This window comes from Miniopterus natalensis, chromosome 17 (genome assembly GCF_054644295.1).
Source record: "Miniopterus natalensis isolate mMinNat1 chromosome 17, mMinNat1.hap1, whole genome shotgun sequence".
Classification (NCBI taxonomy): domain Eukaryota; kingdom Metazoa; phylum Chordata; class Mammalia; order Chiroptera; family Miniopteridae; genus Miniopterus; species Miniopterus natalensis.
This window is the reverse complement of record NC_142097.1, coordinates 45,204,665-45,230,504: the sequence shown is the minus strand read 5'-3', so window position 1 is coordinate 45,230,504 and position 25,840 is coordinate 45,204,665. Positions and strand designations below refer to the sequence as shown.

The following is a 25,840-nucleotide window of genomic DNA, read 5'->3' as shown; positions in this document are numbered from 1 at the left end:
GTGCCTGTGCCCTGCGGGGGGCCCTCCCGTCCTGCACTCCAGGGACGCCTGCCCTGGCCACGTGCAATATTCAGGGGGGACACCTGTCTCACTCGGTGAGATCTACAAGGCAGGGGACCCTCGTCCTGGGGGGGTCGCCAAGGCCAAGGCCACCGCAGACCTGTTCTGGTCACTCGTTCCCCTCATAGGCTGGGGCGCAGCGCCCTGAGGGGTTTCGCTCCAGCCAACGGCTGACCCGGGGCGGGCCTGGCACGGCGTGGACACCCGGGGCCTCCAGGGCATCGCCGTGTGACGTGCACACGGACACTGAGGCACAGTTAGGACTCGGGACCACCGAAAACCTGTACAATAGTTCATATATTTATTGTTAAGCAAGTTATCAATAAAAAATTTAATACTAAAATGCATTTACATAGAGTTTGCTGTTCATAAAACCTTTGTGTTTTTGTTTGTTTTTAGTGTTTACATTGAAAAAAAACCCCCCCTCCCCCCTTAGTTTACACATTTACAACAGCCGGGCTTCTGCCGGGTGCGGGGGCGTCACACGCAGGCCGCCGGAGGGACGGGGAGAGACAGCGAAGGACAGGGCTCCTGCAGAGGGAAGGGTCAGCGAGGAGAGGGGGCCCCCCACCCCGCCTGCTGCCTGGGTTGCAAACAGCCTCGGGCTCTAGCTGCGGGCTGGGGCTGTCCCCACGGCCCTGGGCTCCTGGCCTGACTTTCTCCATCAGCATCTTTCCGCGCCCCCAGCCGCAGGCAGGGCCTCGGCTGCCGTCTACGCAGACGGCCGCCAGGAATGAAATATTGCACTCGTGGGGAGACGAAAGGGGAGGCGGGGTGGAGGAGGTAAGCCGGGGCGCAGGGGACCCCCCTCCTGGTCCCTGCGCTTCCCGCAGAACTGCCAGGAGTAGTAGGAGGGGCTTCCAGGCAGCCGGAGGGTTTCCTGGTCAGAAAGAAAGAGGGGCGAGAGGGGCCGGGGTTGGGGTGCCAGGCACCCGCCAACACCCCTTGTTTCCAGGGAACCTAGGCTGTGTCTGTAGGTCACACGAGAGCTCATCCTAAGGAGCAATGGCTAACTTGGGGGGCTTTCCTGGGGCTCCCGGGGGGGGGCCAGAGGAGCCTCTGAGCAGCTGGCCCCGTCTGTCCCTTTTGGCCTCAGGAGAAGTGAAGAAGTGACAAGTTCTGAGGGTCTGGGATGCCCGCCTGGCACTGTGGTACCCAGGGCGCTGGGCAGAGGGGGAACAGCCCCCCTCTCGGGGCTGGGGTGTGGGCTGGGGCACCCCTGTTCTTGCCCCAAGCGCCACCCGCCAGGCCGCCGGCCCTGCCAAGAGGCTTCAGAAAAGGCCCAGAGGCCCCTGCTCTCCGCAGCGGCCGGACAAACGGACATCAGAAAGAACGTGGGATATTCAGGAAATGAAATCAAAACATCGCTTTTTCATATCAACACTTTCAAACATTTGTTCATTTTTGTTCCGTCTGAACAGAGGTAAGAGACGTGTGGCTGCCGTTGCGCTCGGCGGGGGGCTGCTGTTTATTTCAGCTTCTGGGACCCCCTCTCCCTGGGGGGCCCTCACGGGCGCACCCTCCCCCTAACACTTTTCCCCCAGGAGACGGGTTAAAAGGAAATAAACTCGAGCGTGACTTCCACGTGACCCAGTCCCCCGAGGGGTCGGTGGGGTGACCCGGGGTCCGGCCCGGCCCCCCGGCGGCCCCTGTAGTCACAGATGCCCCAGGCGGGACTCAGCGAGGCTGAGGAAACAGTGCATTTTCAAAGAAAACTCCCCAGAACAAAACCCCGCAAACGCGCGCACACACACACGCACACACACGCGTGCGCACGCACACACACGCGTGCACACACACCCTCGTGGGGAAAAGGAACCCTTTCCCGCCTCCCCCCCCCCATAAAACTTCCCCAAAGAAATACAATATTTACAGAGAGAAATAAATAGACAACACACCTGATTTCTGCTTTCCCTGGTGGGAGACAGTCGGAGGTACTAGGGAAAATATGGCTTGGTTTCTAATCTCTCGTGAACTGCCGATGGGAAAGCAGAGCGCCCGGGGTCCTGGGGGCCGGGGGGCGGGTGGCACCGTGACCCCGCTGTGGGCAGCGGTGGCGGGACTGGGTGCCGAGGCCCAGGAGCTCCCTCTTTCCAGGGAAATTAATAAAAAAGCCTGGGTCTTGCCCCGGTGGGTTTGCATATTTGTTTACTTGCCCCGCCTCCCGCTCGGTGGGGTGGGGCCGGCGTCATCCGTCCGAGTCCCCCCCCACCTCCGCGCACCGGGCACCGCGGGCGCCACAGGGCGGGCGCAGGCTCAGCACAGGATGGGCACGCCCTCGGCCGTCACCAGGCGCCCCGTGGCGGGGTCGTAGGTGCCCGCCAGGTAGTAGAGGTCCCGCCGGTCCTGGCACTTGCGGCTCCGCGCCATCTGCTCGTACTGCTCGCGGCCCACGACCTGGCACTTGTGGGAGATGGTCTGCACGTCATTTTCGTCCTCGTGGCAGGACTGGTACAAGGCATTCTGCGGGCAAGGGCGGGAGGCCTGCGTCAGAGGCCAGGAGGCCGGTAGGCCCACCGACCGGGCGCGTCCCGGCCGCGGTCTGGACGGGCCTCTGTGCTGCCCGCAGACACGGGCTCAGGGCAGCAGAGGCCTCGCGGGGGCTGCAGGGTCGGGCCTGCCTTGTGCCACCTGCCGCGGTGGGTCACAGCTCCCCGCAGGGTGAAACCATCACCCCTTCGCAGGGAGCCGCGTGGGTGCCCAGGGAGGAGCCCGCGCTGTTGCCCCCGGGGCCTGGGCACCCCGGGCCGGGAGGTCTCAGGGTGTGGGGCCTGGGTGTCAGGTGTTTGCAGGTGACCCCGGCTTGGGGGCTCCCCACACCGCCCTCGAGCCCCTCCCAGGCGCCAGCGCCCGGGCCCACCTTCCCATCACTGTGCCGCTTGCCCAGCTTGGTCTCTTCGGGGTGGTAGAACCACTTGACCCGCACCACCATGTTGCTGCCCCACGACTCCCACAGGCTCTCGATGCGGCCGACGTAGGGCAGGTTGGGGCGGCCGGCGGACAGGAAGACCGCGCAGTCCCCGACGCGCAGGGTCTCCTTGCCCCGGACGATGGCCTTGTAGAACAGCTTCCGGGCCTTGCCCTTCATGCCGCGCCTCTGCGGGCGACACCGGGCCGGGCGCCGTGAGGGCGGGGTCTCGGGCAGGTGGCCGCAGGAGGGACAGACAGTGGGGAGAGCCGGGGGAAGGCGGCGGGCGCGGGCACCTTCGAGGGCTGCAGGGCAGCCCCGCTGGCGAGCCCGGCCCAGGATGGGGTCACGCGGCCACGGCGTCGGGCCTCAGCGACTCCGCGCGGCCACTGGCGCCCGGGCTGGCGCGGCTCAGCAGTCAGAGCGTCAGGCCTCACGCCGAAGGCTCTCGGGTTCGATGCCCGGCCAAGGGCACTGCCTGGGTGGCGCGTGTGTTCCCCGCCCTCGGCCGGGCCGGTGCGGGAGGCAACCCGTCGTGTCTCTGTGTGGACGCTTCCCTCCCGCCCTCCCTCCCACTCTCCATAGAAAACGGGAAAAAACGTCAACAGCAACGAGAGAGAGAGAGACGCGGGCTCTGAGCGCAGGGAGGCCGAGCGCCGCGGGCTGTTCGGTAGGCGCGGTGCCCGCGGGCAAAACCGAGAACAAGGCGTCCGCCCGCGTGTCCACGCAGGGGCGCTCTGGCCGCCTCCCCGGGCTGGCCAGGTAGTCGGGTGACGCAGACAGCGCTCGGGCGGCCCCCGCACGAAGACGGGGCGTCTGCCCCGGAGCAGGCACAGGCGAGGCCTGGGAGAGGCGCCGCCACGGGGGGCCCTGGTCTCCCGGGACCGCGGCGGGCGCTGCGTTCTCTCGGGTTTCCCGGTTTTCAGTCGAAACCGATTCACTCCAAGGGGAGGGAAAGGGGGAGCCGGGGCGCACGGGGCCACCTACCTGCGTGGGGCTCCCCGACCACTTCCAGAGCTGCCGGGCGGGCAGGAAGGCGGAGATCTTTGGCCGGTTCTCCACGGACGGCAGCCGCTGCCTCCGCGGTCCCTCTTTGGCTTTGGAGAAGCTCAGGGCCTCCTTGCGCTTGAGCTTGGGTTTGCCGCCCCCCCCGCCGCTGGGGCCCGCGCCCGCGCCCCCGCCGGCCACCGCGGCCCTGGACAGGAAGCAGCGCTGGGTGTGCCCGTGGGGGCCGCCCCCCTTGGCGCGCAGGGCCTCGGGCTGGGCCAGGAGGGCGGGCACGGGGTGGGTGAGGCAGGTCTGCAGCAGCAGGGCCCGGTCCTCCTCGTCGGAGCTGCAGGAGGAGCCCTCGTCGTCCGAGGAGCAGAGGCTGGAGGTGGACAGGGAGCCCGAGGAGGAGGAGGAGGAGGAGCCCGAGGACGTGGAGGACACCGGCAGGCGGGCGAGGAAGCGGGGGGGCGCGCTGGGGGCCAGCCCCGGGCCCGCCTCGTCCTCCTCGGAGTAGGAGCTGTGGCAGTCGCTGTCGCAGGGCAGCGGGTACTCGGCCGGGCCCGCGAACTTGCGCAGCGCCAGCCCCATGGGCAGCGGGTGGACGGGCGCCCGTCCCTTCCTGTCCTTGCCCAAGAGGGCCGGGTGCGCGTAGCCGGCGCCGGGCAGGGGGCGCCCCAGCTTGGGCCCCAGGTCCTTGTCGCCCAGCAGCAGCGCTTTGCAGTTCTTGTTCTTGGGGGAGGTCACGCCCTCGTGGTCCAGCTTGACCAGGAACTCGCCGCCCGCCCGCCTCCGCCCGCCCTTCTCCGCCTCGGCCCGCTCGGCCTTCTTGGCCCGCAGCAGCTTGTGGGCTCCCCCGGGCAGGCCCGGCCCGGCCCCGCCGACGAAAGGCGCGTAGGAGCTGGCCAGGCTGCTGAAGGAGTCGGCGCGGAAGCCGTTGCCGAACACGGGGGCGGCCACGCTGTGCACGGGGAACAGGGCCTCGCGGGCCCGCAGCTTCTTGGCGCTGCCGTTGATCTGGAAGAGGTTCTGCAGCAGGCCGGGCCCCTTGCCTCCCGCCGCGGCGCCCGCCTTCCGCTTGCTCTGCGCCACGGCCGACCAGCTCAGCAGCGGGCTGCCCCTGCGGCCCAGGAAGTGGTCGGCGGCCCCTGCGGGCGGCTTGGCACCTGAAGTCAGGAGCTCCGCCTTGCCTGGGGGCGGGGGGCAGGGAGGGTCAGAGGCGGCACCGGGAGCCTGCACCCCGGGGAGCCTCCCCACCCCGTCCCCGGCGGTCCTGAGTACCAGCTTTGTCTTTGCTGATGGTTTTTTTCCCGGACGTCTTTGAGGCTTCGGGGCCCTCGTGCACCGCGGTGGGGGACAGGCTGGGGGCGGTGGGCTCGTTGGGTGGCGGGGCCTCGCAGGAAGCTTTCTTGGTCCTTCGGCAGCCACTGGACACCAGCAGGGCGGGCGAGGGCTCTGTGCCTGCAGAGTGGACGTGCGACCTCAGCGCTGTGCCGCTGGGGTGACCGCCCCCCCCCCGAGCCTGTGTGGCCCCAGGGGAGGCCCAGCCCAGCCCAGCTCCAGCCGTGGGGCTGACCCAGGTGGGCAGGGCCCACCCCGGCTCACACTGGATCTTGAAGTCTGGAGGCAGCAGCCTGATGTTGGAGACGGCGATGTGGCCCGTGTCTCCGTCGTCAAATTCCACCACCACGGAGTCCAGGTCCTCGTCGTCGCTGGAGTTGCCTGAGGACAAGGCCCGCCTGAGCGCGCAGCCCGGGGCCCGCGGCTCCCGGTCGGCCGGGAGGATGCCAGGAGGGGCTCCTGGGCGCCTGACAAACGACACTGGGACCATTCTGCTCCCTGATCACATCCGACCTTGGAGCTGCCAGGACAGCCGGCAGCACCCCTCTGCCTCCTGCGGCGTCGATGTTCTCTCCATCCATCACCTCCGCGCCCGGGCCACCTTCTCCCCATGCACGTGTGCAAATACACGCCTGACCGAAGCCTGCCTGCCCCCGCCCCCCCGCCCGTCAGGCCCTAGGGCCCCACGTCCCTACCTGGGGGTCAGGATTCACGCCAGGGGAGCTGTGACCATGCGACCAGCTCACGGCCTCTGGCTCCCCTCCTCTGCGGGCCTTCGGACAGCTGGAGTCCCCCACCTGTCTCCCCCACAGCAGCCCCTCACCTTTGCCCGCTGACCGGGGAGCTCTTTGGGCCCCGCGTAGGCCTGGGGGGCAGAGCCTACGTGCCTCCTGCCCGCAGCTTTGCCTGGGGAATGTCCGGGGGCCCTGGCTGCGGCTCACCTCGGACCACGTTGCCCGGGTACAGGCACCGGGACTTCTGGCTCCAGTAGGCGCAGACCCTGGTGCCGGGTGGGAGGTACTGGCTGGACTGCGGCCGGACATCGAGAACCTGCAGGGACAGCCCGGCCCCGGAGCGTGAGCGGGGGGCTGCGGGGGGCCAGGCCCACCTCCCGGGCCGCGCGGGTGCCCCTCACCGCCTCCTGCAGCAGCTGCTCCAGCGAGTAGATCCTCTGCCGGTTGCCCCTCTCGCCCTCGATGACGATGCTGTAGCTGAGGCACAGGGGAGGGGGTTGGACGGGCCCGCGGGCCGGCCGTGATGGGTCCCTCCCGCCCACACCCTGGCCTCACATGTCGGGGGGCTGCAGGGTCCTGACGCTGCCGGCGTACATGAGGCTGTCCTCCTTGGGGATGAGCACCGGCAGCCCGTCCTGCAGGTCCTCCTTGTGGATGGTGCAGGAGCGCGCTGCGGGCACAGGGGCGTCAGAGCCCGCCCGCCCGCCTGCCCGGGGCGCCCGCCCGCCGCCCCCAGGTGCTCGGGACCCCTCCCAGCGGCTGACCCAGGGCGGCGCTCTGCTCCGAGGTCAGGGCCGCGCCGGCCGCCGCCTCCTCGTCCTCCTCGGAGAAGCTGCTGCTGTCGTCAAACTCGAAGTCTTCCTCCACCGCGAAGCTCTCCAGCAGCCGGCTCACCGCCCGGCCCTTGCCCTGGGGGCCGGAGACGTCAGCTCCCTGGGGGGGGTGGGGCTGGGAGAGGTCTGGGCGCCCCCGTGGGCACCAGGGGCGGGGTGGGGGTGCTACCTGCTTGCTGACAGCTTTGCTGGTCATCCTGCCGGCCTTCCTGCCCTTCCCCAGGATGGCCTTGGCATTGCGGGGGGACAGGGCGATGGACAGGGCCCCGTTCTTGCGCTGCTGGGTGGTGGGGAGAGACCGTGGTGACGGGGGCGCCAGCCTCCCGCCCTCAGGCAGCCCAGGGTGTGACTCGGGCTGCCCTGGGGGTAGTGAGCAGCACCCACCCCACCGGGCCAGGACCCTTGGGTGCCTGCTGGCCCCCGGTTGCCTGCTGACCCTTGGGTGCCCTCTGGCTCTTGGGTGCCCACTGGTTGGGTGGCTGCCAACCCTTGGGTGCCCTCTGGCCCTTGGGTGGCTGCTGACGCTTGGGTGTCCTCTGGCCCTTGGGTGCCTGCTGACCCTCGGGTGCCCACTGGCCCTCGGGTGCTCACCCGCAGTCCTGGCTGGAGCATCGTGCTCTTGCGTGTGGCCCTCTTGAGGCGCTCGCTGGCCAGCTGGCTGCCCTCCTCCCGGCAGGTGAAGGCCCGGGCGGGGCTGAAGAGGGCATCCCTGCTGGGGGAGGCCCTGGGCTCTGCTCGCAGGCCGACTCTGGCCTTGCCCTTGGCTTTCTTCTTGCCTGGTGCTCCTGGGGGCCGGCGCCCCGGGGCCCGCTCTAGCTTGGTGCCCACCTTGGCCTTCGCCGTCCGCCTTTTGATCTTGACCTCGCTCTCGGGGCTGGACAGGCGGCAGGCGCCTATGGGAGGAGCGGGGGCCGTGGCAGGGGTCCCAGCTGCCGGGGCCCCGACCGCCAGGCTCCCCTAGCCTGCCCTCGCCGCCCGGTTACCTAGCAAGCCCTGCCGCTCCTTCTTCTTCTTGGCCTTCTGGTTGGCTTCCATCTTGACCACTGAGGAGGGCGAGGGCCCCAGCATGGCCACGCTGGCCCCAGCAGGCAGGACCAGCCCCGGCTCCTTGGGCGGCACTTCCGTCCCCAGGAGGCCCTCGCAGCTCTCGCTGTCGTAGCCGCTGCCTGGGGGAGGCAGGGGTCCAGGTGATGGGCGTCATAGTGGCACCATTTCGGGGTGGGGTCAGGGAGCGGATCGTTCGTGTGTGGGGGTGTATTGGGGGGCTGTGAGTGGAGCCCTGTTACTGTCATCCCTGTGGTTGCTCTGGGGAAGAGGCGCCTGGGCCAGGGGGATGTCCAGGGGAGGGTGTCAGGACAGGCATGGGGAGGGGTGATGCCGATGCCTCTCTGACCTTCCTTTCCCTGCCTCCGTTTCCTTTTCCTATGCTTTGGGCAGTGGGGGGCACATACCTTGCAGGGCAGGGGTCCCCTCCCCGGGGCCGCCCTTCCCCTTTCTGCCCCAGCCCCAGCTTCCTGCCCTCTCCCTTTGTTCTCCCTCAGGCTGGGGGGGCAGGGCCACGGGAGGAAGTGTCTGTTTTTCCAGGCTCCTGTTTCTGGATGTGTTTGCTGGGGGCCAGATAACCCTTCCAGGTCAGCCTGCCGGACGTGGCAGGGAGGGAGGCTGGAGCCCGCAGAAGGGCTATTTTTAGCCCCTTTCCAGGATGCATCCGGCAGGCACCTCTTCCTCCTCCGGGCCCTCCATGTGGGGGGGCACCGCGGGCTGCCGGCTCCGCCCCGAGAGGGGTCCTCCCTGGGAGCTGGCCGCTAACCCAGCCCCTGCCCACGAGTGACCGCAGCCCAGGGGGCCTGGCTGTGGCGATCAGATCTACGACTTGCCTGCCTCGTGTGCGGTGGTCATGGCTGGCTGGGCCGGGAACTTGGGTGTCTCCCTGTCGCCGTCGTGGCCGTCAGGCTGTGGGTGCCTGGCTGCCCCAGACACCTTGGCACCCTTGGGTCGGGACAGCTTCTTCCGGACGCGCCCCCCTGGGAACGGGCTGAGGCCAGCAGGCAGGCCCTTGCTCTTAACCTTTGGCTTCAGCTGGGTGACCTTGTGGGCCACTGTGGGTGCCAGCTCTCCTTGCCCACGGCTCTTCTTGCACCGGACCTTCTCCTGAGAATGGCAGGTGGCAGCTCCACTCACCGGCGCCACCCAAGCCACTGCCCTGGCCTCCCCTGACATTCTTGGCTCAGAAGGTGGCACGTCCCCGGGATGCCAAGAGGGCATCTTGCCCAGGGCACAGGGCCTGTCCCATCTCCCACTCCACTGCTCCTGCCAACTGCCTCCCCTACTTGGGCTGAGGGGAGGGAGGCCAAGGACACAGGAGTCCGTGTGTGTCCTGGGCAGAGGGACCAGCCTCCTGCTCTGGGAGCGGCAGGGGGGTGGGGGGTGAGGGGGGCGCAAAGTGACAGATGCTCCTCTCACCTGTGCCTCCCAGGACCCTGGAACAGGGAGGGGCCGAGAGCCACGGGAGGGAGGGGCTATTGCTCCCACCTGGCCTCCCACCTGGCCTCCCACCCCACACCAGGTGTATGCACTTGACACTGTGGCCCTGCGAGTCCCTCCCAGAAACTCTGTAACCTGCCGGAGGGAGCTGTGGGGGAGGGGAGGTGTCATCAGCATAACTGGCCCGAGTTACCTGCAAGTCCTGGGGCCACCTCTGCTGGAGGCACCGGACACTGGCCGGGCCTTGGTGTGCTCATCTCAGGGGCCCAGCTGGGTGCTGGCTGGGGGCCAGTCCGTCACCTGCTGCCTGTCACCTGACATCCCGCCCCCCGAGCCCAAGGAGAGGCTGGTGGGCACTCACTGTAGAGCTGGGCTGCAGGCCCACGTAGACGCCCTTTTCCAGTCGGCTCCGCTTCTTGGTGGGCTCCTCGCTGCCCCGCAGCTCGGCGCACAGCAGGCTCAGGCTGGACCGCACTGCCCTGGGGACAGGGGGGAGCAGGTGGGCACAGGCCAGGTGCAGGCCCACCTGGCCACTTGGGCCTTGTCCCCCTCACAGTCCCTGTGGTGGCATCCGGGGCACCATGGTGGGTCCCTTGGTGCAGCTGTGTCTGGGAGGCCCTCTTGTCCTTGGGGGGGCTTCACTTTCGCACCAGTCAAGGATCCTTGGGGCACACAAAGCTGCTGGGGGGCCAGGGCTGAGCCTGTGCTGAGACCCCCAGACACCTGCCTCCCCACCAGTCCCCTCTGCCTGCTGACTAGGGAGGGGCAGCTCTGTGCTCAGAAGTCAGGACTGTGGTCAGCGGGGCCACTGTGTAAGGTCGTGACCTCAGTCTTTCCACCTGGACAATGGGACCGTGGCCACTGTGCCTCTCAGCAAGGCTGAGCCCCATGGTGAGCACAGCCCAGCTGCTGGGACCACAGGCACTCGGGCGAGGCTCTGCTGCTGCCGTGAGGGTGGTGGGCAGAAGCCAGAGAAACTCATGCCTGGGCTCTGCCTCCCTGGCCCTGCTGGGCTCAGACCCCTGAGAGCTTCGTCCTCTGTTCTCAACACTGGGTCTTGAGGGAGGGGACCCTGCCCCTCACTGTCCATCTTCCAGATGGGTCCTGGGAAGCTGCTGACATCAAGCCTCGGTTTCCCCAAACCCCACAGGTGTGAGGCTGAGAGCTTGGCCGCCTGTCCCACTGCCAGATGGGGGCTGGGCCACTCACCTGTCCTCTCCCCCACCCACATGGTGGTAACTGAAATGAGTCACAGACGGGGGCTGAGGGTCCTGGCAGGACCCTGGCCTTGTGTGGCCAGACCTTTCCGCCCAGAGGGTGGTCAGATAGGAAGCCGCCCAGCAGCCATGCTTGGCCCGGGACCCCAGCCCTCCCACTTCCCGCCTGGCCCCAACTGCAGCAGCCGCCCAGGGCAGGGCCCCACAGTGGGGCCGAGAGTGGGCAGGAGGGAGCCCCGATTCTTGGGAAGGGAGGGCCCTGGGCTTGGTTTTCTTCCCTGTGCTGAGCCACTGCCCTCCAGCCAGGCCTGGCTTCTCCGGTCAAGGGAGGAGGCGGCCGCAATGCATGCCCCAGGCCAGGGCTGCCAGGGCTGGGGGCTGGATGCCAGGTGGGCTGGAGCGCAGTGTGGGGCAGCCTCGCCAGGACTCCCCGACAGGGCCCCTGGCCAGTAGCCCCCACGGCACTGGCTGGTTCTCAAAGGAAGACCCCCTGGAGCCCCCCGCTGGGCGACACCTGGGCAGGGCGGAGGGACAGCTCCGGGAGGCCCCCCAACCATATGGCGCGTCCTCGCTACGGCCCACAGCCACGCGGACTCCCCCTGCTTGTAACCTTCTCTGCATTTGCTAATGTTTTGTGACATAAAGCCCTGAGATTAATTTTTTGCCTCTGTCTTAATTGAAGGAACCATTTAGTGCCGATTTGACTATTATTACCAAATCATCAGGAGTGATGCAGTGCGCGAGCCCTCGCGCCAATCGCGTCAGGAGGAGCGCGGAGGATTTATGCAAATGGGCCTGCCGGGAGAGGCAATTTGTAGCCGAGAAGGACAATTATACCAGGCCGGGGAGTGCGGCAACGACCGCGTCGGGCGGGTAATGGATAATAACATCTCGCGGCCGCCGCGAGCGGCACCGCAGCGTGACCAACGGCTTTATACAGCGCCGATAAAGAGGCTTTTACGCAAGGCCGCCCGCGCTCGCACTCGGGGGGCTGGCGGGCAGGGGTGCCAGCAGGGGCGAGGCCGCGGCCAGGTGTGCGGAGCCCGCGTGGCTGCCCCCAGGCCCACTGAGGCTCCCGGAGGGAGGAGCCCAAGGTGGGCTGAGGGCTGACAGTGGGCAGAGGGAGGGGGCCCCCGCTGGACACGCCCCATGGCCCCCCCTGTGGCTCCCAGGCTTAGGAGGGAAATGCTGTGTGTGCAGGAGTTAGAGACGGGAGCCAGCAGCCCGGGGATCCAGACAGCCCAGGCTCCACCATGTGCCCACCAGCCCGAGGTGCCCCATGGTGCCCCACGCACCCAGGACTCACTTGACTTTCTTAACCTCGCCCCTGGCCAGCTGGCCCCCGGGACGCAGGGCAGGCAGCAAGCTGGAGTATTTTCGCTTCCTCGGTCGGCCCGGCCCTCGCCTCGCTGGGCTCCGTGAGCTCTCATCTCTCCTGGTGGCCACGGGAGGGGTGGTCAGAGGCTTACACCCACACCGGCACCCAGATGAGGCCCAGCGGGGGGCGGGCAGGCCCTCCTAAGACTTGGCCTTGGGAGCCTGGCTCTCACATGGAGGGCAAGAAAGCCCCCCCCCCCCGCCCGCATCGTCTCCTGGCCATTCCCCACCAGGACCTCTACCCCTCCACCCCTGGCCTGGTTTCTCTGTGGGGCGGAGGCTCCCAGGCCCCAGCCTCCAGCCCAGCCCCGCCGGGCACACCTGGGCCGCCCCCGCCCCCGAGGCAGGGGCCCTAGGCTGGGCTGTATGGAATCCACACCCGCCCCACCATCGGCCTGGGCCTACTCATGGTCATTCCGGCGCTGCAGGCGGGCCAGCTCCCGCTGCTTCTCCTTGTATCGCCTCTGAAGCTCCGCCAGCTGCACGCGCATCTCCACCTCCTGCGTGTCCAGCCGGTCGATGGCAGCCTTCAGTGGGCAGACCTGGTGGTCGGGGGCACAGGGGCTGTGAGCCGCGGGGGACCCCGTGGTGGGGCAGGTGGGCGGCCAGGCTGCACGCTCAGAGGTCCCCCAGGGTCACGGCAGTGGGCAGTGGGGTGAACGGGGTCCCCCGCTCACAGGCTTGGTCTTGGGTGTCCAGGTGTCCTTGCGCTGAAGGATCTGCATCCGGGGGGTGAGCGTGGGAACCCCGCAGGGGTTGGCAGCAGGGGGCGGGGCTGAGGCAGGGAGGTCCAGGCCAGCGGCCTCCACCAGGGACCAGGCTGAGGCCAGCGTGGCCAGGCGCTGCAGGTTGAAGGTCAGCATGTCCTCCTCTGTGGGGGACACGGGGGGTGAGCGTGGGCGTGGGCGGCGGGCACACGCCGCCCCTCAGAGAGGCTCCTGATGGCAGCCTGTCTCTCGGCCCGGCCCAGTACCCCCAAGGCTGCCGGTTCCGAGACGTGGGGATCAGGACGAGGCAAGGTGGCCGGGGCAGCAGGCTGTGCACCCGGCACTCACCTCAGTGGAGCCCCCAGGGGTGGGGGAGTCCCCCCAGTGGGGTGGCACGAGCCCTTGGGGTGCGGACCAGACCATTAGGAGAGCCAGGTGTGGGTCACACCTCCTACAGAAACTGTGTTTGCCCCACGCCTTCTCAGACCCTCTCAGGAGATGCTGCCCAGCCACACTGTGCTGGCCCGTAGCCGTGACCCCATAGCTGTGACCCCATAGCCGTGACCCCATAGCCGTGACCCCCTCAGCAGTGGAACAAAGCGGAAGCGCAAACCTCTGGACAGGGAATGGGGCGCTTAGGGGGCTGCCCTTCCCCCAGCAGCGGGGGCAGGGCTCTCTGCAAGCCCCATTTCGGCTAAAGGCTCTGCAGGGTCTCCCCTCCTCTTGGGGTCACTGTCATCGATAGGAAGCCCCTCTTCTCCCCGAGCACCCCACACCTGCTGACACCAGTTACTTGGGTGAACCTGGGGGAGGGAGTCTTATTTGGGCTCCACAGACACCAATGACGAATGATCATGGCTGGTGGGGCAGGGGGACGGAGGGGGTTCGGTTGGCAGGGAGGGCGGGTGAGCAGGGCAATTCAAAGGGGGCACGGAGCCCCCTGGACTTGGGCCCAGGCAGGGGGCAAGCTAAGGGTCCTGCATGGAGGCCTGAGGGTGGGGGCAGTGAGGGCGGGGCTGGCCTCAGCCCAGGAGCAGGGGCCACCTTGCCTTTCCAAACCTGGTCACCTCCTCACCCCCACATCCCAGGGCCCCCTCTGGCCTTTCACCCATTGCTCTGGCCGGCCTGGGGGACTTCAGGGGGTCCCCTTGGCCCTCCCCACCCACGCTTTCCCTCTGGGAGCCCTGCTGTTCCCTTGGAGAATGGAACTCATCTCCTAATTTCAGGGAAAGCGGTCACTGCACTTGCAGGGGACAGCTGTGAGGCCCAGGCTGTGCGGAGCAGCCACGTAACTGGGACAGAGGGAGGGTGAGCGCCCCGAGCGGCAGGATGGGAAGGTGGGGGTCTGGGGGCTGCAGGGGGGGAGGAAGGGGGTGGGGACCCGGTGGTGGCAGCTCGCTGGGTCCAAACGCCCTGCGACCGCTTCGCCTGCCTGGGCCGGCAGCTGCACCGCCCACACCAGGACACGTGGTCCACACGTGAGCATTCATTCACGGAGTGGGCGCCGGTCCAGCAGGCTTTCACACGCACGGACCGGATGGCCACACACGGCGCCCGGCATCTGCTCCGCACACCCTCGCGCCAGCCACACTCACCCGGCGGGTCCAGCACCGGGGCCAGCCCAGGGCACCCTGCCTCACCCTACAGCCCCACGCCCCAAGCTGGGCCCTCCTGGGGGTCCAGCTGGCAGGGGCGCCCCGGCTTACTCCCCTGCGCACCGTGGTGGGTCCCGTGCAGGAGCGACACAGTGGCCTTCGGGGAAATTATAGGGTCATTTGCTTTCTCTCTACACAGCACAAAAGGCTGGGATACTCGTCGGGGCAGCGGGAGCTTCACATGCCAGGGAAACAAATCGGCCAACCAAGGCCTTGGCTGGGCTCTTTCCATAACTATCAGTGCACCTGGCTGGGCCCGTTGGGGGCGGGAGGAGGGCTCCTCCTGGTATAGCACTTGGGCAGCAGGGAGGGCCGTCTGGGGTCCCCTTGGACTAAGCAGGGACCTGGCCCCCAGGCTCCGTGACTCACTCCAGGGCAGCACCAGCCCCCTGCCTGCACCCTGGGGCCTTTGTGGGGGGGTAAGGGGAACCCAGGAGCATCTCATCCTGCAGGTCAGGTAGCACCTCTGCACCAGCCCCCAGCCCCCAGCCCCCAGCCCCCAGCCCCCAGCCCCCAGCCCCCAGCCCTGCTGAGGCCTAGGGGCCCTCTGGTGAGTCTTGGGCCACCTCCCTGGGCCTGGGAGCCAAGGGCACGTGTCCTGAGCTCACGCCTGTGCAGGTCCCGAGAGGGAGCCATGGAGCCTGAGGTGGTAGAAGGTTGAGGCTGGAAGCCTGTGGGGGACACAGCTTTCTCCCCTTTCCAGCCGCCGTGGACCCAGCTCCCATGGGCCAATCGAAGCCAGGGCTGGGGGTGACACAGGTGGGCACACCTGCCTCTGGTTTCCGGTGGGCGGAGGGGCAGTGTCGGGGCCACACCGTGGGGCCTGCTGTCTGGCCAGCTGACCCCGAGCCCGTCCCTGAAGGCCCAGCTCCGGGGGCCCCAGAGGAGGGGGCAGCCGGCGGTGCTCACCTTGCAGGGCGGGCTCGCTCCTCTGTGGCTGGGCGTCCAGGTCGGCCAGCTCGCTGAGCAGGGTGATGCCGTGGATCCCTGAGCTATGGGGCGGGGGCGCTGCGCCGGGCGGCACAGGGACAGTGGGGGGCTGAGGGTCCGGGCTGACTCCAGGCCAGTCCCCCAGGTCGATGGTGGCTGCCACCAGGGCGTCCAGGCCCAGCAGCACCCTGGGCAGGTGGCTGCAGTCGGGAGTCGGCCCCCAAGCCTCTTCATCTTCTTCCTCCAGGTTGTCTTCCTCGAGTTTGGCCTCCTCTGGCCCTGCCTCCCCGAGGGCCTGCCATTCGCCCCTCTCGTCCTGGGCCAGGGCTAGGGGGCTCCCTGCCTGTTGCTCCAGAGCCTGGGGCATGGCCCCCGGTGAGGGCCCGTGTTCCCCCTCCTCCCGCCCCTCCCCCGTGGTCCTCTCCTCTCGGGCCCCTCCCTGAGTAGAATTAGCCGGGCCAGTGGCTTCGAGGCCCCCTCCCTGGAGGAGGGCCCCACATCGCAGTTCCTGCAGCCCCTCCAGTGGGCTGGGGTCCACTGCCTTCCCCGGGGGGCCCCGCTCGGCAGGGTGGGGGATGGCAGCAAGGTCTTGGGTGGCCCCCGAGGGCAGCCCAGGCTCCTCCAGGCTCTGGGGGCTTCGGCAGGATGGCTCCCCGGGTGCAGGTGTCCTCACGGGCTCCGGATGAGCCCGGGGGGCAGGGCTTTGCATAGTTTTGGGGTCTGAGAGGTCAGATGAGTGCACGCTGGGGGTCAGGGAGAAGCCCAAGCCGGCCGCGGGGCACATGTGTCCAGGAGGCAGGTCTGCAAAACAGGGGTGTTGTCAGGAGAGAGCCGCTGGGGTGAGGGAATGGCCTCATCGCAGGTGGAGCGAGTGTGGCCTCAGACCCACATCTGGAAGGGAGGGAGGGAGGGGGTCCCCAGGCCCCCAGGCAGCCCTCTGCCTGCGGAACAGGTGAGACAGAAACGGGGACACGTTCCGCTGGGAGGAGGCAGCAGGGGAGCCCCGGGTGCGGGAGGGGGTCCCCAGGGCGCCGTCTCCACGCGGTGTGGTGTGGCTGACCGGGAAAAGCGGGGAGGCTCAGAACAAGGGGCTCGAATCAGGGCTTTCCCTGAACCGGGACGCGCGGCAGCCTGTCAGAGGCCTTACGCCCCATTAACTGCAATAAAAAAAATTTAAAAAAAGCCTAAAAAACCGACCACCTCTGTTGGCTCAGTCTCCTGATTGTGGAATTGGGACGGCTTTTATGTTCGCCACACGAGTTTCCAGTGTAAACTCGCAGCCTAATTCAGAGAGAGAGAAACAGCCCTGGGCGCTGGCAGGCGGCGGGGGCTGCACGGCGGATGCTGGGCCTCCGGCCGGCCGCTGCATCTCGCCCCGCGGCCGAGGGTGGGCTCCTGGGCCCAGCGACCGAGGCTGCGGGCAGGCCCTCTGCCTGCCACCATCCCCAGGGCCAGGCGCTTATACCATCCCCAGGGCCCCGGCACCCGCTGGTTGGGTCTGACCCTGTCCCACCCCATCCGCCAGGGGCTGTAAGGAAACGGTGGGGACCCCCGAGTGCTCCTTCCGCGGGTCACCCAGAAGGACTGTGGAAAGGGAGAAAGAGAGCAGGGGAGGGTCAGCATTGCCCCAGGCCCCACCAGGGGCCCGGTGGGTGAGGACACCCCTGCACCCCAAGCCAGCCAGCACCCTCCTTCAGCTCTGCCCACCCAGGAGGGGCGAGAGGCCTCAGAGCGGAGTGGGGGGGCAGTCTCACCTGGTTCCAACGTGCTGAGGTTGGCTCCGGCCCGCCGGCCCTCCCCACTCCTGTCCTCGGCGCTGGGCAGCTGGGAGCCAGGCCCAGGGCTGCCAGTGGGGCGGACGGATAAAGTGCACTGGGCTCCGGGATGTGGGGGCAGTGGTGTGGGGCAGCTGGCTGGGGGCTTCGGGGCGGGAGAGTGGCAGCAGGTGGACAGCTTGGCGGGGCCTGCGGTGGTGGGCGAGGGGGCGCCCTTGGCCGTGGGGGTTAAGGCAACTGGCTTGTGGGTGGACTTCAGGGCCTTCTCGTGGGTGGGCTCCTCCAGCTCCAGGTGGTGATCCTCAGGCTTCCGCTGTGGGGTGGGGGAAGAGCTTAGCCCGGCTCGGTCCCCTGCTCAGGGTATTGGGGTTGGGGGGTGCTGTGGGGACCCCAGGCCGGGCCAGCCTGCAGCAGGCAGGGAGCAGAGCCCTAAGTCCCGCGGGGTGGCCTCGGGGGTGATACCTGGAACTGGGCGGCCCGCTGGGGAGGTGGCTGTGGTGGCGGCTGGGGTGGCTGCGGCTGGTGCTGTTGGTGCTGAGGTTGGTGCTGCAGGGCGTAGAGCTCCTGTTGCCGCAGGAACTGGGACCGCGAATACATGGGGAGCTGGCCCGGGTGCTGCATGTGGGAAGCGGGGCCCCGGCCCCCGTACATGGGGGGCCACAGCGAGGCCTGGTCCATGACGTCAGCTGCGGGCAGAGCCAGAGCAGCCGTCAGCCCCAGCAGGGACAGGGCACTGGGCTGCATCCCAGCCACCAGAGCTGGCCTTTTCCACCCCTCACCTCCAGCTCACCCACCCCGCACCTGCCTCCCGCCCCGGTCAGGTGGTCGGGTGCCTGCCTCGCAGCCCTCACCTCCACGTGGGCTGCGCCTTTCCTCAGGCCTGCTTCCCACCCCCCCACATGCACACAGCCCAGCCCAGGGTGCCCTTACCAAGCGCGTGGGGGGCGGTGTGGGGCGTGGGCTCTGAGGGCAGGATGACTAGCTGTGCGGGGGCGTCCTGGGAGAGGGGGAAGACCGAGGGCATGGAGCCGGGCACAGAGGCAGGGAAGCCGGGGGGCAGGTTCTGGTGCAGGGCAGGGTGCCCAAGGCCTGGGGAGACAGGGCACAAGGGTCGGCCAGAGGAACAGCAGCTCTGGTGGGGCCACGTTGCCCCCAGGCCTCCCACACCAGGCCGAGGGCGTGAGCCCCAGGCCGGCCCTGCCCACCAAAGCTCCGTGCCCCCTCGCTGCCCTCGGAACACTGACCGTAGGAATGTCCCCCCATCCACAAGGAGGGGCTGCGGGTGCGGGGCAGCCAGGGTGGGTGGGCGGGGTGGGGGTGCGGGGCTGGGTCCCCGCCCAGCTGGCCGCTCTGCAGGGAGGAGCCACCTGCGATCATGAGGTGGGGGGGCAGGTCCCTGGGGCAGCCACTGGATGGATGGATCCGGGTGAATTCCACGAGGTCCTTGTTGTCCCTGCATGTCACGGGGTGGGTGAGGGCTCAGCACATGTTCCGGCCACCTGTCCTGCTCCCCCGCCCAACCCAGTGGCCGTCAGCCTTGGAGGGAGTGGGGAGTGGGTCTCGGTCGGGGGAGCCCAGGCTCAGGGTCAGAGGCCTCCGTCCTCGGGGAGGCACTACTGGCACAGGGGAGTTGGGATGCTCCCCTCAACATGGGCAGAAACCCCAGCCGGCAAGGTCTGGGGCGAGTGCATAGCCCTGCCACCGATGGGCCACCAAACCTGACACCCGGCCACGATAGCCCAGAGGCGTGGCCTGGACCCCGCGGAGGCCGCGGCCCAGTTCTTACTGTAGCAGCAGCTCCCGGCTGGCCAGCCCCAGGCGGTCCTCACACAGCCGCGCCCTCTCCTCCTCCGCCTCCAGGTCCAGTGCGTGGGTGGGGCGGGGCCCACCGCCAGCTGCGTGGGTCAGAGATGGCAGAAGGGATGAGGGACTGACCAGGAACCCGGGGCCTTCGGGTTCTGCGAGGGTGAGGCTGGGGCTTCGGCTCACGGGGCAAGGTGGGGCCCATCGAGGCTGCAGACGTGGGAGAGCCCAGGGCCCCCGGAGCCTTGGGAGGGTGGACAAGGGCCAGTCAGCAGCACACCCCACGCCTCCCTCCTTGAGACGGTGCCCTACCTTTGAAGGTGGGAGCTGCTCGGCCCTGCCGCCCGGTGTTGGTGCCATAGGCCGTCTCTGGCCGGCTCACTGTGTCTTTCTGCCGCGCCAAGGCCACCGCGATGCCCACAGGTGGCTGCCGCACCTCTCCATCGCCATGTGGAGCCTCGTGCTCCCGGCTCCGGGCACAGTCAGGCCTCTCCACCTCGCTGGGGGCCTGGCCCGGGCCCTTGGTGGTTGGGAACTTCACGTCCTGCTGAGCACAGCTGGCCTTGAGGCCGCCCAGGCCCACGAAGGGTGCCTTCTGGCCGACGACCAGCGCCTGGTTACTGTACTTGAGCAGGTTCTTCATGGCCGAGACCTCGTCGGGCGGGGCGGGCAGGTCCTGGGGCAGGAGGGCCGCCTGCTGGAGGCTGCCGCTGAAGGGGTCCAGGTAGGCGCCAGCCTTGCGTTCCTCGCCAATGGCCATGGTGGTGCCCTGGCCCGACTGGACGCTCCACGGGGGCAGCTGGGGCCCACTGTAGCCCAGGGATGCCAGCTCCAGGGACTTACGCTTGGCCTCGGCTGCGCCGCCCCCTGGCTCCATCTCGGGGGCCCCCAAGTGCTGCTGATGCCGGATCCGGGCCACCTTCTGGGCCCCAGGGGGACCTGCCGGGGCCTCCTTGCTGGCGGTCTTATCTAAAGTGCAGCAGGCCTGGGTAACCTTCCCGGCCAGAGGTTCCTGGTGACCAGGCCGGACACAGTCCTGGGAGGGGGCGGGTAATTCAAAGTAGTTGCTTTTGTCCAGTCCCCCTGTGGGGAGCCCGGGGAAGGGGGCTTCAGGGCCTGTGCCCCGGAGATACTCCAGGCCCTTGAGCCGGGGGTTGAGGGCCGCCTCGAAGCCCCCCGGCCGCCGCTCGCCCTTGCCCTCTGCCTTCAGGTGGGCATAGGAGACCCCGTAGGGCGCGGCATGGTCAGGCCCCAAGGCCCCATCCAGGTGGCGGTCCTTGCCCTCACCCGCCACGGCACAGGCCTCGGCCGCCTGGAAGGAGCGGCTCTTGTCGGCCAGGTGCCCCACAGAAGGCACGAAGGTGGGCCCGCTGGCCTTCAGGTCCCGGGGGACTTTGTCCTGCAGCGGGCAGAGCCCGTCGGGGCCCGGGTGCAGCGGCAGGCAGGGGAAGGAGCCGGCAGCCGTGCTGAGGGGCGGGGGCGGCCCGGCGGGCAGGCCAGAGGGCACCGTGTAGGACGCGGCGTGGTGCAGCACCTGCCGCCGCTCCAGGCACTCGCCGAAGGCCTGCCCGGGCTCCGCGGGCCCTGCCGCCTCCTTGGTGCAGCGTCCCGAGGCGGCCAGGCCGGGCCGCACCAGCACACCGCCGGCGCAGCTGGCCAGCGCGGCCTTGCCCATCTCGCCGTTGAGCACCTTGGTGTTGAGGAGGCAGGAGGCGAGGTGCTTGGGGCGGCCCTCGCAGGGGCCCCTGGGCGCGGGGCTCTCCTTGCAGGGGCCCTCGGCCGGCAGGGGCAGCACCAGCTTGTGCCGCTCCTTGCTGCCGTCCTCCTCGGCCGCCGGCCGCTCCTTGCCCTCCACCGCCTTGCTGGCCTTCTCCTTGCCCAGCTCTTTGCCCACGAGGAAGCGGTCGAACTCCTTGGTGCCCTTCTGCAGGGTGGCGGCCTCGCCCCGGTCGCGGCTGCAGGAGCCGATGGGATGGGCGGGGGCCGCCCGGGCCACGCCGGGGAAGCTGTGGTTGGCGGGCAGCAGGGTGGGCTGGGGGGGCAGATTGCGCAGGTAGAAGTTATCTGCGCGAGAGGGAGCCAAGGTCAACGGGAAGCCGGGGCTGGAAAGCTCAGAGCTCAGGTCCCCCGGCCAAGGTCTGACTTACGTGCAGGCCCCTAGGAGATGGGCACTGAAAATGCTGGGCTCCCCTGCCTGGCCCAGCGCCAAGGGGGGTCAGCGGAGGGAGGGCGGGAGCAGGTGGAGCCAGCAGGTGAGGTCTGGGCCAGCAGGCATCTCCCCACAGCCCCCACGGTGCTGGGGCGTGTAAACTGGTCCAGTCTTTATAGACGGCCACCAGGACCCTAAAGCTAAGGAGGCTGCTTCGCTTGGGGGCGCAGGGCACAGTAGTGCACATGATATGTGTGGCACGACACGGCCCCTGGATACTGCACTGTGCCAGGATGCCCAGCCGCCTGGAGAGCTGTGCGAGAGCCCGCTGGGGACAGAGCCGTGCCCCGGGGACAGCCAAACGCCTGGCCCTTACCAGCCCCTGTGGTGCTGATACCCTGGAGGAAGCGGGGCCCAGGGGAGACACGTGTCTGAAGATGAACTTGGTGTGAAGACCCCGCTCACCTCCCTCCTGAATGCCACGTGAGGCCCCCAGCCCCCCTTCATTTCAGGTATCTCAGGCTTGGGGGGGCTAGGGTGACCGTTTAAAGAAGGGAAACAGGGAAATGGTCCCGCTTGGCTGTCCCCATCGTAGCCTGCTATCGGGTTTCAATATGCCTGCAGCTCTGGGACCATCCACTCTGGGAGGTGGTGGGAGGTGGGTGTACTCTTGGCTCCCCATGCTGGGCATGGCCTGCTGTCCAGCCTGGACCCTCAGCCTGGGGCAAAGCCTTCCTGCCTGGGCCTTGCTCTCTACGTGGGCCCCTGGCCAGCCCTGGGGACACCCAGTGCCTCCCCAAGCTGGAGCCAGGTTACTGTCTCTGGGGACCTTCGGGGCCTGGCCCCCTTCGTACCCAGCTGAGGTGGCGGACTGCCTGGAGCCCCGAGAGAGAACAGACAAGGGGGGGGCCAAAGAAACATTTGGAACTTGTAAAACTGTCCTGTTGTGTAAATTTCCTGCTAATTAAAACAAGGCTGGCCTGGGCAAAACCTAATTAGCTCAGTTTCCAAAATCAGAGTGTTCCTGGAGGGGGTTCCACCCAGCACTTTGGTAACTGAAATGGTGCCAGGCCCACTGTCCAGAGGGTCCCTGGTTCGGTTCACCAGCTGGTTTTCTGGGTCTGCAACCACCTGCTCGCCCCCAACAAACACTGTCAAAATAGCTGCCCACGCTGGGCTGATGTGGGAGTTTGGGGGACCCAGCCTGCTGCCTGTGGGGGGTTGTCCTCTGGGCAGCAGTGTCCAGCATCTGTCCATTCCCCGGGTGGGGAGCTTTACTAGCCCCGTCTGCTGGAAGGGTCTCCTCTGCACCAATCCCAGCTGGCCAGCCCTGGGCTGGGCTGAGGCCAAGGCCTTCTGCTGCCTGGCCAGGCCCCAAGGTGCCAGGACGCCTCTGGGAAGGTCCCCTAGTCCCTCTGCATGGAAGCTGAGCACGCCCCTCCCCTCCGATCTGCTTCTCTGCAGGTGCACCTCCTCCCACAGCCAGGGTCATGAATGGAGGGTTATCTAGGCCCCACACCACCCCTCCAGCCCCTATGCCAGCACTTGCCTTTTTGGGTTCCATAGAAACGGTGTTGTCCATAGAGAACATTGCTGTTTCCATGGTGATCCAAGTGGCTCATGGGTAGGAAGGTGGATGCCAGACTCCCCGAAAATCTGGGGTACCCTGGAGCTAAAGAAGCAAGGGGGCAGGCTGCAGAGGCACCTCCGGGCCTCAGCTCACCCCCACCCTGACCCCAGGGAGGCCAGAAGCCAGCGGGCAGCCCAGGAGCGACAGCCCCCGGAGCCGGGAGCAGCCTGCCCTGGGGAAACCAACCCATCAATACATCACATTAACTCTGACTCCACTGGTGCCCCCTCCGTGCGGCTCAAACGGAATTGCTGATGGGCTGGGAGTGAGGAGAGGATGGCGCAGGGGCCCCGTTTCTCTCCCAGAGATACTCAGCAGCGCGGAGCTCGGGGCAGGCAACCAAAGGGGCGCTGGGAGGAAGGGAGCGCAGCGGACACAGGCCTGCACAGAGGCCTTCCCAGCATGGGCCGAGCTCTCGGCCAGAGGGGCCCAGGCCAGCGCCGCCTGGGCCTGCACCTTCCAACCGACCCTGGGCATCCACCTTGCTGGGGACACCGGCACTGGGCTCTCCACCAGCCGGGTCTCCTCTGCACTCTGAGGTCTGTGAAGGGAGCTGGTCCCCAGCAATGGTAGCCCCCCCCCAAGAGTTCCCGGTGTTGCTTCCCAGCCCTGAGACCCTCCCTGGCACCTGTGGGTCAAGCCAGCAGGCCCCTCCCTGTCACTCTGAAGGGTCTAGATGGCCTGCCCCACCCAGCTCTGCCCAGCACAGGAATGCCAGCCACACCCTAGAACCCGGCCCAACCTGTTGGCCTTGGACCTTGGGGGGCTCTGGCCACCTGGGACACACATTCTGCCCCCCAGAAGGGAATAGGACAGACAAAACTAATACGGGCCTGGGAGGCCAGGCCTGGGGGTGTGTGTGACCTGTCTGATGGATGCCCAGAGCCACTAGCCACCAGCCAGTAGCCACCTGGAACGTGGCTCCTCACTGCTGGTCCTTCCCCATCAGGCCCAGAAGGCCGGGGTGGGGGTGGCCGAGTTGCCCACTGGATTGGTGCAGGCAGAACCCGGTCTTATTCCCAAACTCATGTTTTGAGATAATGCTCTGAACATTTCCCCGTGGGAAACAGCCCCAGAGGAGTTTCTTTTGGGCACCTCATAGCTGTCCCGAGACCCCACGATGGCACTGGCTACAGGAATGGCTTCCTGGGCCGGGAGTCTAACTTCTGGGCTGCCTCTGCTGTGACATGGGAGCGGGAATCCCGGGGCTTCCCCTGGGGCCGAGTCCTCAGGGGCTGGGAGAGGGCAGAGCTGGTGCCAGGCCCCGCAGGCAGGTCCTGGGAGGGGAGGGAGAGCCTCGCCTTGATCAAAGGGAGCTGTAGCCACAATTGCTGTTTCAGTGTAAGTCCTTGAGACAACTCGTGGCTGAGCACTCGAGGGTGGCCTAAGGCTGGCCCGGGGGATGCCAAAGCTGTCAGACGGAGGGTGGAGGCTGGTATGGCATGGACACTATCTCGGTGCCAGGGGGTGGCTAGGGGTGCACGGGGCACAGCCCTAGAGCCCACCGGGAGGCCCCTTGGCAGGGTGGGGCTGTGGGACCCAGCTCAGAGGTAAGGATAGACGCGGTGCCGCAGGGGCAGAACTCAGAGTAAGAAATGGTCAGACTCTAAAGGGGACACTCGGGTTCCGCCATTACAAACGGGGTATCCTGAACCCCGATCCCAGAAGGCCCTTCCACAGTGACCGGCCACCCCTCAGCCCCTAGTGCCGAGGCTTGATGTCCTCTGGCTCGGGGTCTGAGGTGCGGCTGTGGATCGCGTCCATCCCCAAGCATCCCGGGTCCCACAAGCTGGAGGAACACCACCCGTGGGGGCTTGTGAGGAGCACAGGCATCAAGAAGTGCCACCTTGGCAGTGCCACCCTGGCCCGTCCCCCCACAGCCCCGTCCCTGCCCGGCGCGGGCTGAGTCCGGAGAGCCTGGCCAACTGGCCTGGTTTGTGTGCGGAGACACATCTGGAGCAGATGTTTCCTAGATTAAACTCAGCTCCTGGAAGACTTGAGGAAAGTGGCCGGGGTGGGAGTGGTGGGGGCGGGGCAGAGGCCTGTGTGCGCCGCATGGGGAGCGGTTAGGCCACGCAGCTGTCCCCCTTTAATTGGCTGCTGTTAAATGTTTTACAGGGCCTCGTTTGGTAAACAGAAGTCTGTAAATTCCTCCTTCCCAGACTCCATTTCCCAGGCACGGACCCCCCTGTGACCCCTCGGGAGGTCCGGGCCTCCCGCCCACTCGCCCTCTGGGGGAGCAGGAGGTTCAGCTGGCCCAGGGGTGGGCTCCTTCCTGCCAGCGCCCTTTGGGGGCAGAGTGAGGGCGCTGGCCCTGCTCGCGTTTCCACTTCTGACCCCGAGCGGTGATGTCCGCCAGGAGCGGGGGAGAAATCCACCAGGGGCCACCCCTCTTCCTCCATCATCTGCAGAGGCCCCACCTCGGGGACCCCGGGAGGGGGTTAGGGTTGGGAGATGGAAAAAGAGACGGAGGGGTGTGGGGCAGGGGGGACTTGGGGCGGGACAGGAGAAGAGGGGAGAAGTCCTCCAGCCCAGCCACAGGGAGGCCCTTTCTTTTGCCGACAAGACCGCGCTTTCTGAATTGAGGGAAAAATAGAAAACGACTTTTATGAATCAGAGCAGCTGTTCTGAGATCAGGAGCCAGCAGGCAGGGCCGCTAGGTCCTTAAAGGGGCTCTTTCAGAGAATGGGGCGCATTCCTGGGGAGGGCTCAGGGCAGGGAGAGTACACAGGAGCAGGAGGCTACGGACATGGTGGGGGCTGGACACCCTGGGACCCAGAGCTCCTTAAACTACACGGCTTCTGGGGCAGCAGGGGCCAGAACCCCTTCCCAGGCCTCACTGATAGGTGGCACCTGCAGCCAAGCACCTGCCCTACCGGGGGCCAGGCCCCAGACCTGCAGTCCCAGGCCCCCCACCCCACCCCACCCCACCCCGAAGTCCTAGAGAACCCGGAGAGCTCAAAGAGGGTCCCAGGCCTGCGTGGATGTCTCCAAGGACGCCCCCCCATTCCGCCCCCACTGCTGAGCTGCCAGGAGACTGAACCCAGTTGCATGACGAGTACAAGACTCAATACTGTCGGTGCCCAGTGGGGAGCAATGAAGTGAGGGCCAGACCCCGGCCTTCAGGCCAGGTCCCTGGGCTCCAGACCACGCTGCTGACCCCTCTCCCCTCCCTGGCCTCTAGGGGCGAAGGCCAGGGGTGCTGGGGAAGTGGGCAGAAAGACAGGGTCAGCGGACAGGGTCTGAAGGA

At 67.6% G+C, this 25,840-nt stretch overlaps 1 protein-coding gene across 2 annotated transcripts in view; it reads right to left on the bottom strand.

Moving 5' to 3' along the window:
* Positions 1–339: 339 nt before the first annotated feature.
* BAHCC1 (BAH domain and coiled-coil containing 1) overlaps positions 340–25,840 on the bottom strand; it is a 50,289-nt gene continuing 24,788 nt past the window's right edge. Inside the window, exons 3-27 of one of the 2 annotated variants that reach the window (XM_087826407.1) lie at positions 22,510–22,632; positions 19,124–20,875; positions 18,795–18,903; positions 18,253–18,461; positions 17,939–18,097; positions 17,471–17,694; positions 16,988–17,321; positions 15,213–16,034; positions 13,716–13,718; positions 12,619–12,812; positions 12,347–12,483; positions 11,871–11,999; positions 9,709–9,826; positions 8,737–9,014; positions 7,847–8,025; positions 7,455–7,756; positions 6,795–7,140; positions 6,586–6,700; positions 6,432–6,507; positions 6,238–6,346; positions 5,561–5,677; positions 5,237–5,416; positions 3,956–5,145; positions 2,921–3,157; positions 340–2,523 (exon numbers count right to left, since the gene is read on the bottom strand). In XM_087826407.1, the coding sequence (XP_087682533.1) occupies positions 2,317–2,523; positions 2,921–3,157; positions 3,956–5,145; positions 5,237–5,416; positions 5,561–5,677; positions 6,238–6,346; positions 6,432–6,507; positions 6,586–6,700; positions 6,795–7,140; positions 7,455–7,756; positions 7,847–8,025; positions 8,737–9,014; positions 9,709–9,826; positions 11,871–11,999; positions 12,347–12,483; positions 12,619–12,812; positions 13,716–13,718; positions 15,213–16,034; positions 16,988–17,321; positions 17,471–17,694; positions 17,939–18,097; positions 18,253–18,461; positions 18,795–18,903; positions 19,124–20,875; positions 22,510–22,632 (7,649 nt within the window). In that variant the 3' untranslated portion in view covers positions 340–2,316. Of the gene's footprint in view, positions 2,524–2,920; positions 3,158–3,955; positions 5,146–5,236; positions 5,417–5,560; positions 5,678–6,237; positions 6,347–6,431; positions 6,508–6,585; positions 6,701–6,794; positions 7,144–7,454; positions 7,757–7,846; positions 8,026–8,736; positions 9,015–9,708; positions 9,827–11,870; positions 12,000–12,346; positions 12,484–12,618; positions 12,813–13,715; positions 13,719–15,212; positions 16,035–16,987; positions 17,322–17,470; positions 17,695–17,938; positions 18,098–18,252; positions 18,462–18,794; positions 18,904–19,123; positions 20,876–22,509; positions 22,633–25,840 lie in introns of both variants that reach the window. The other variant, XM_087826406.1, reaches the window with a different exon arrangement.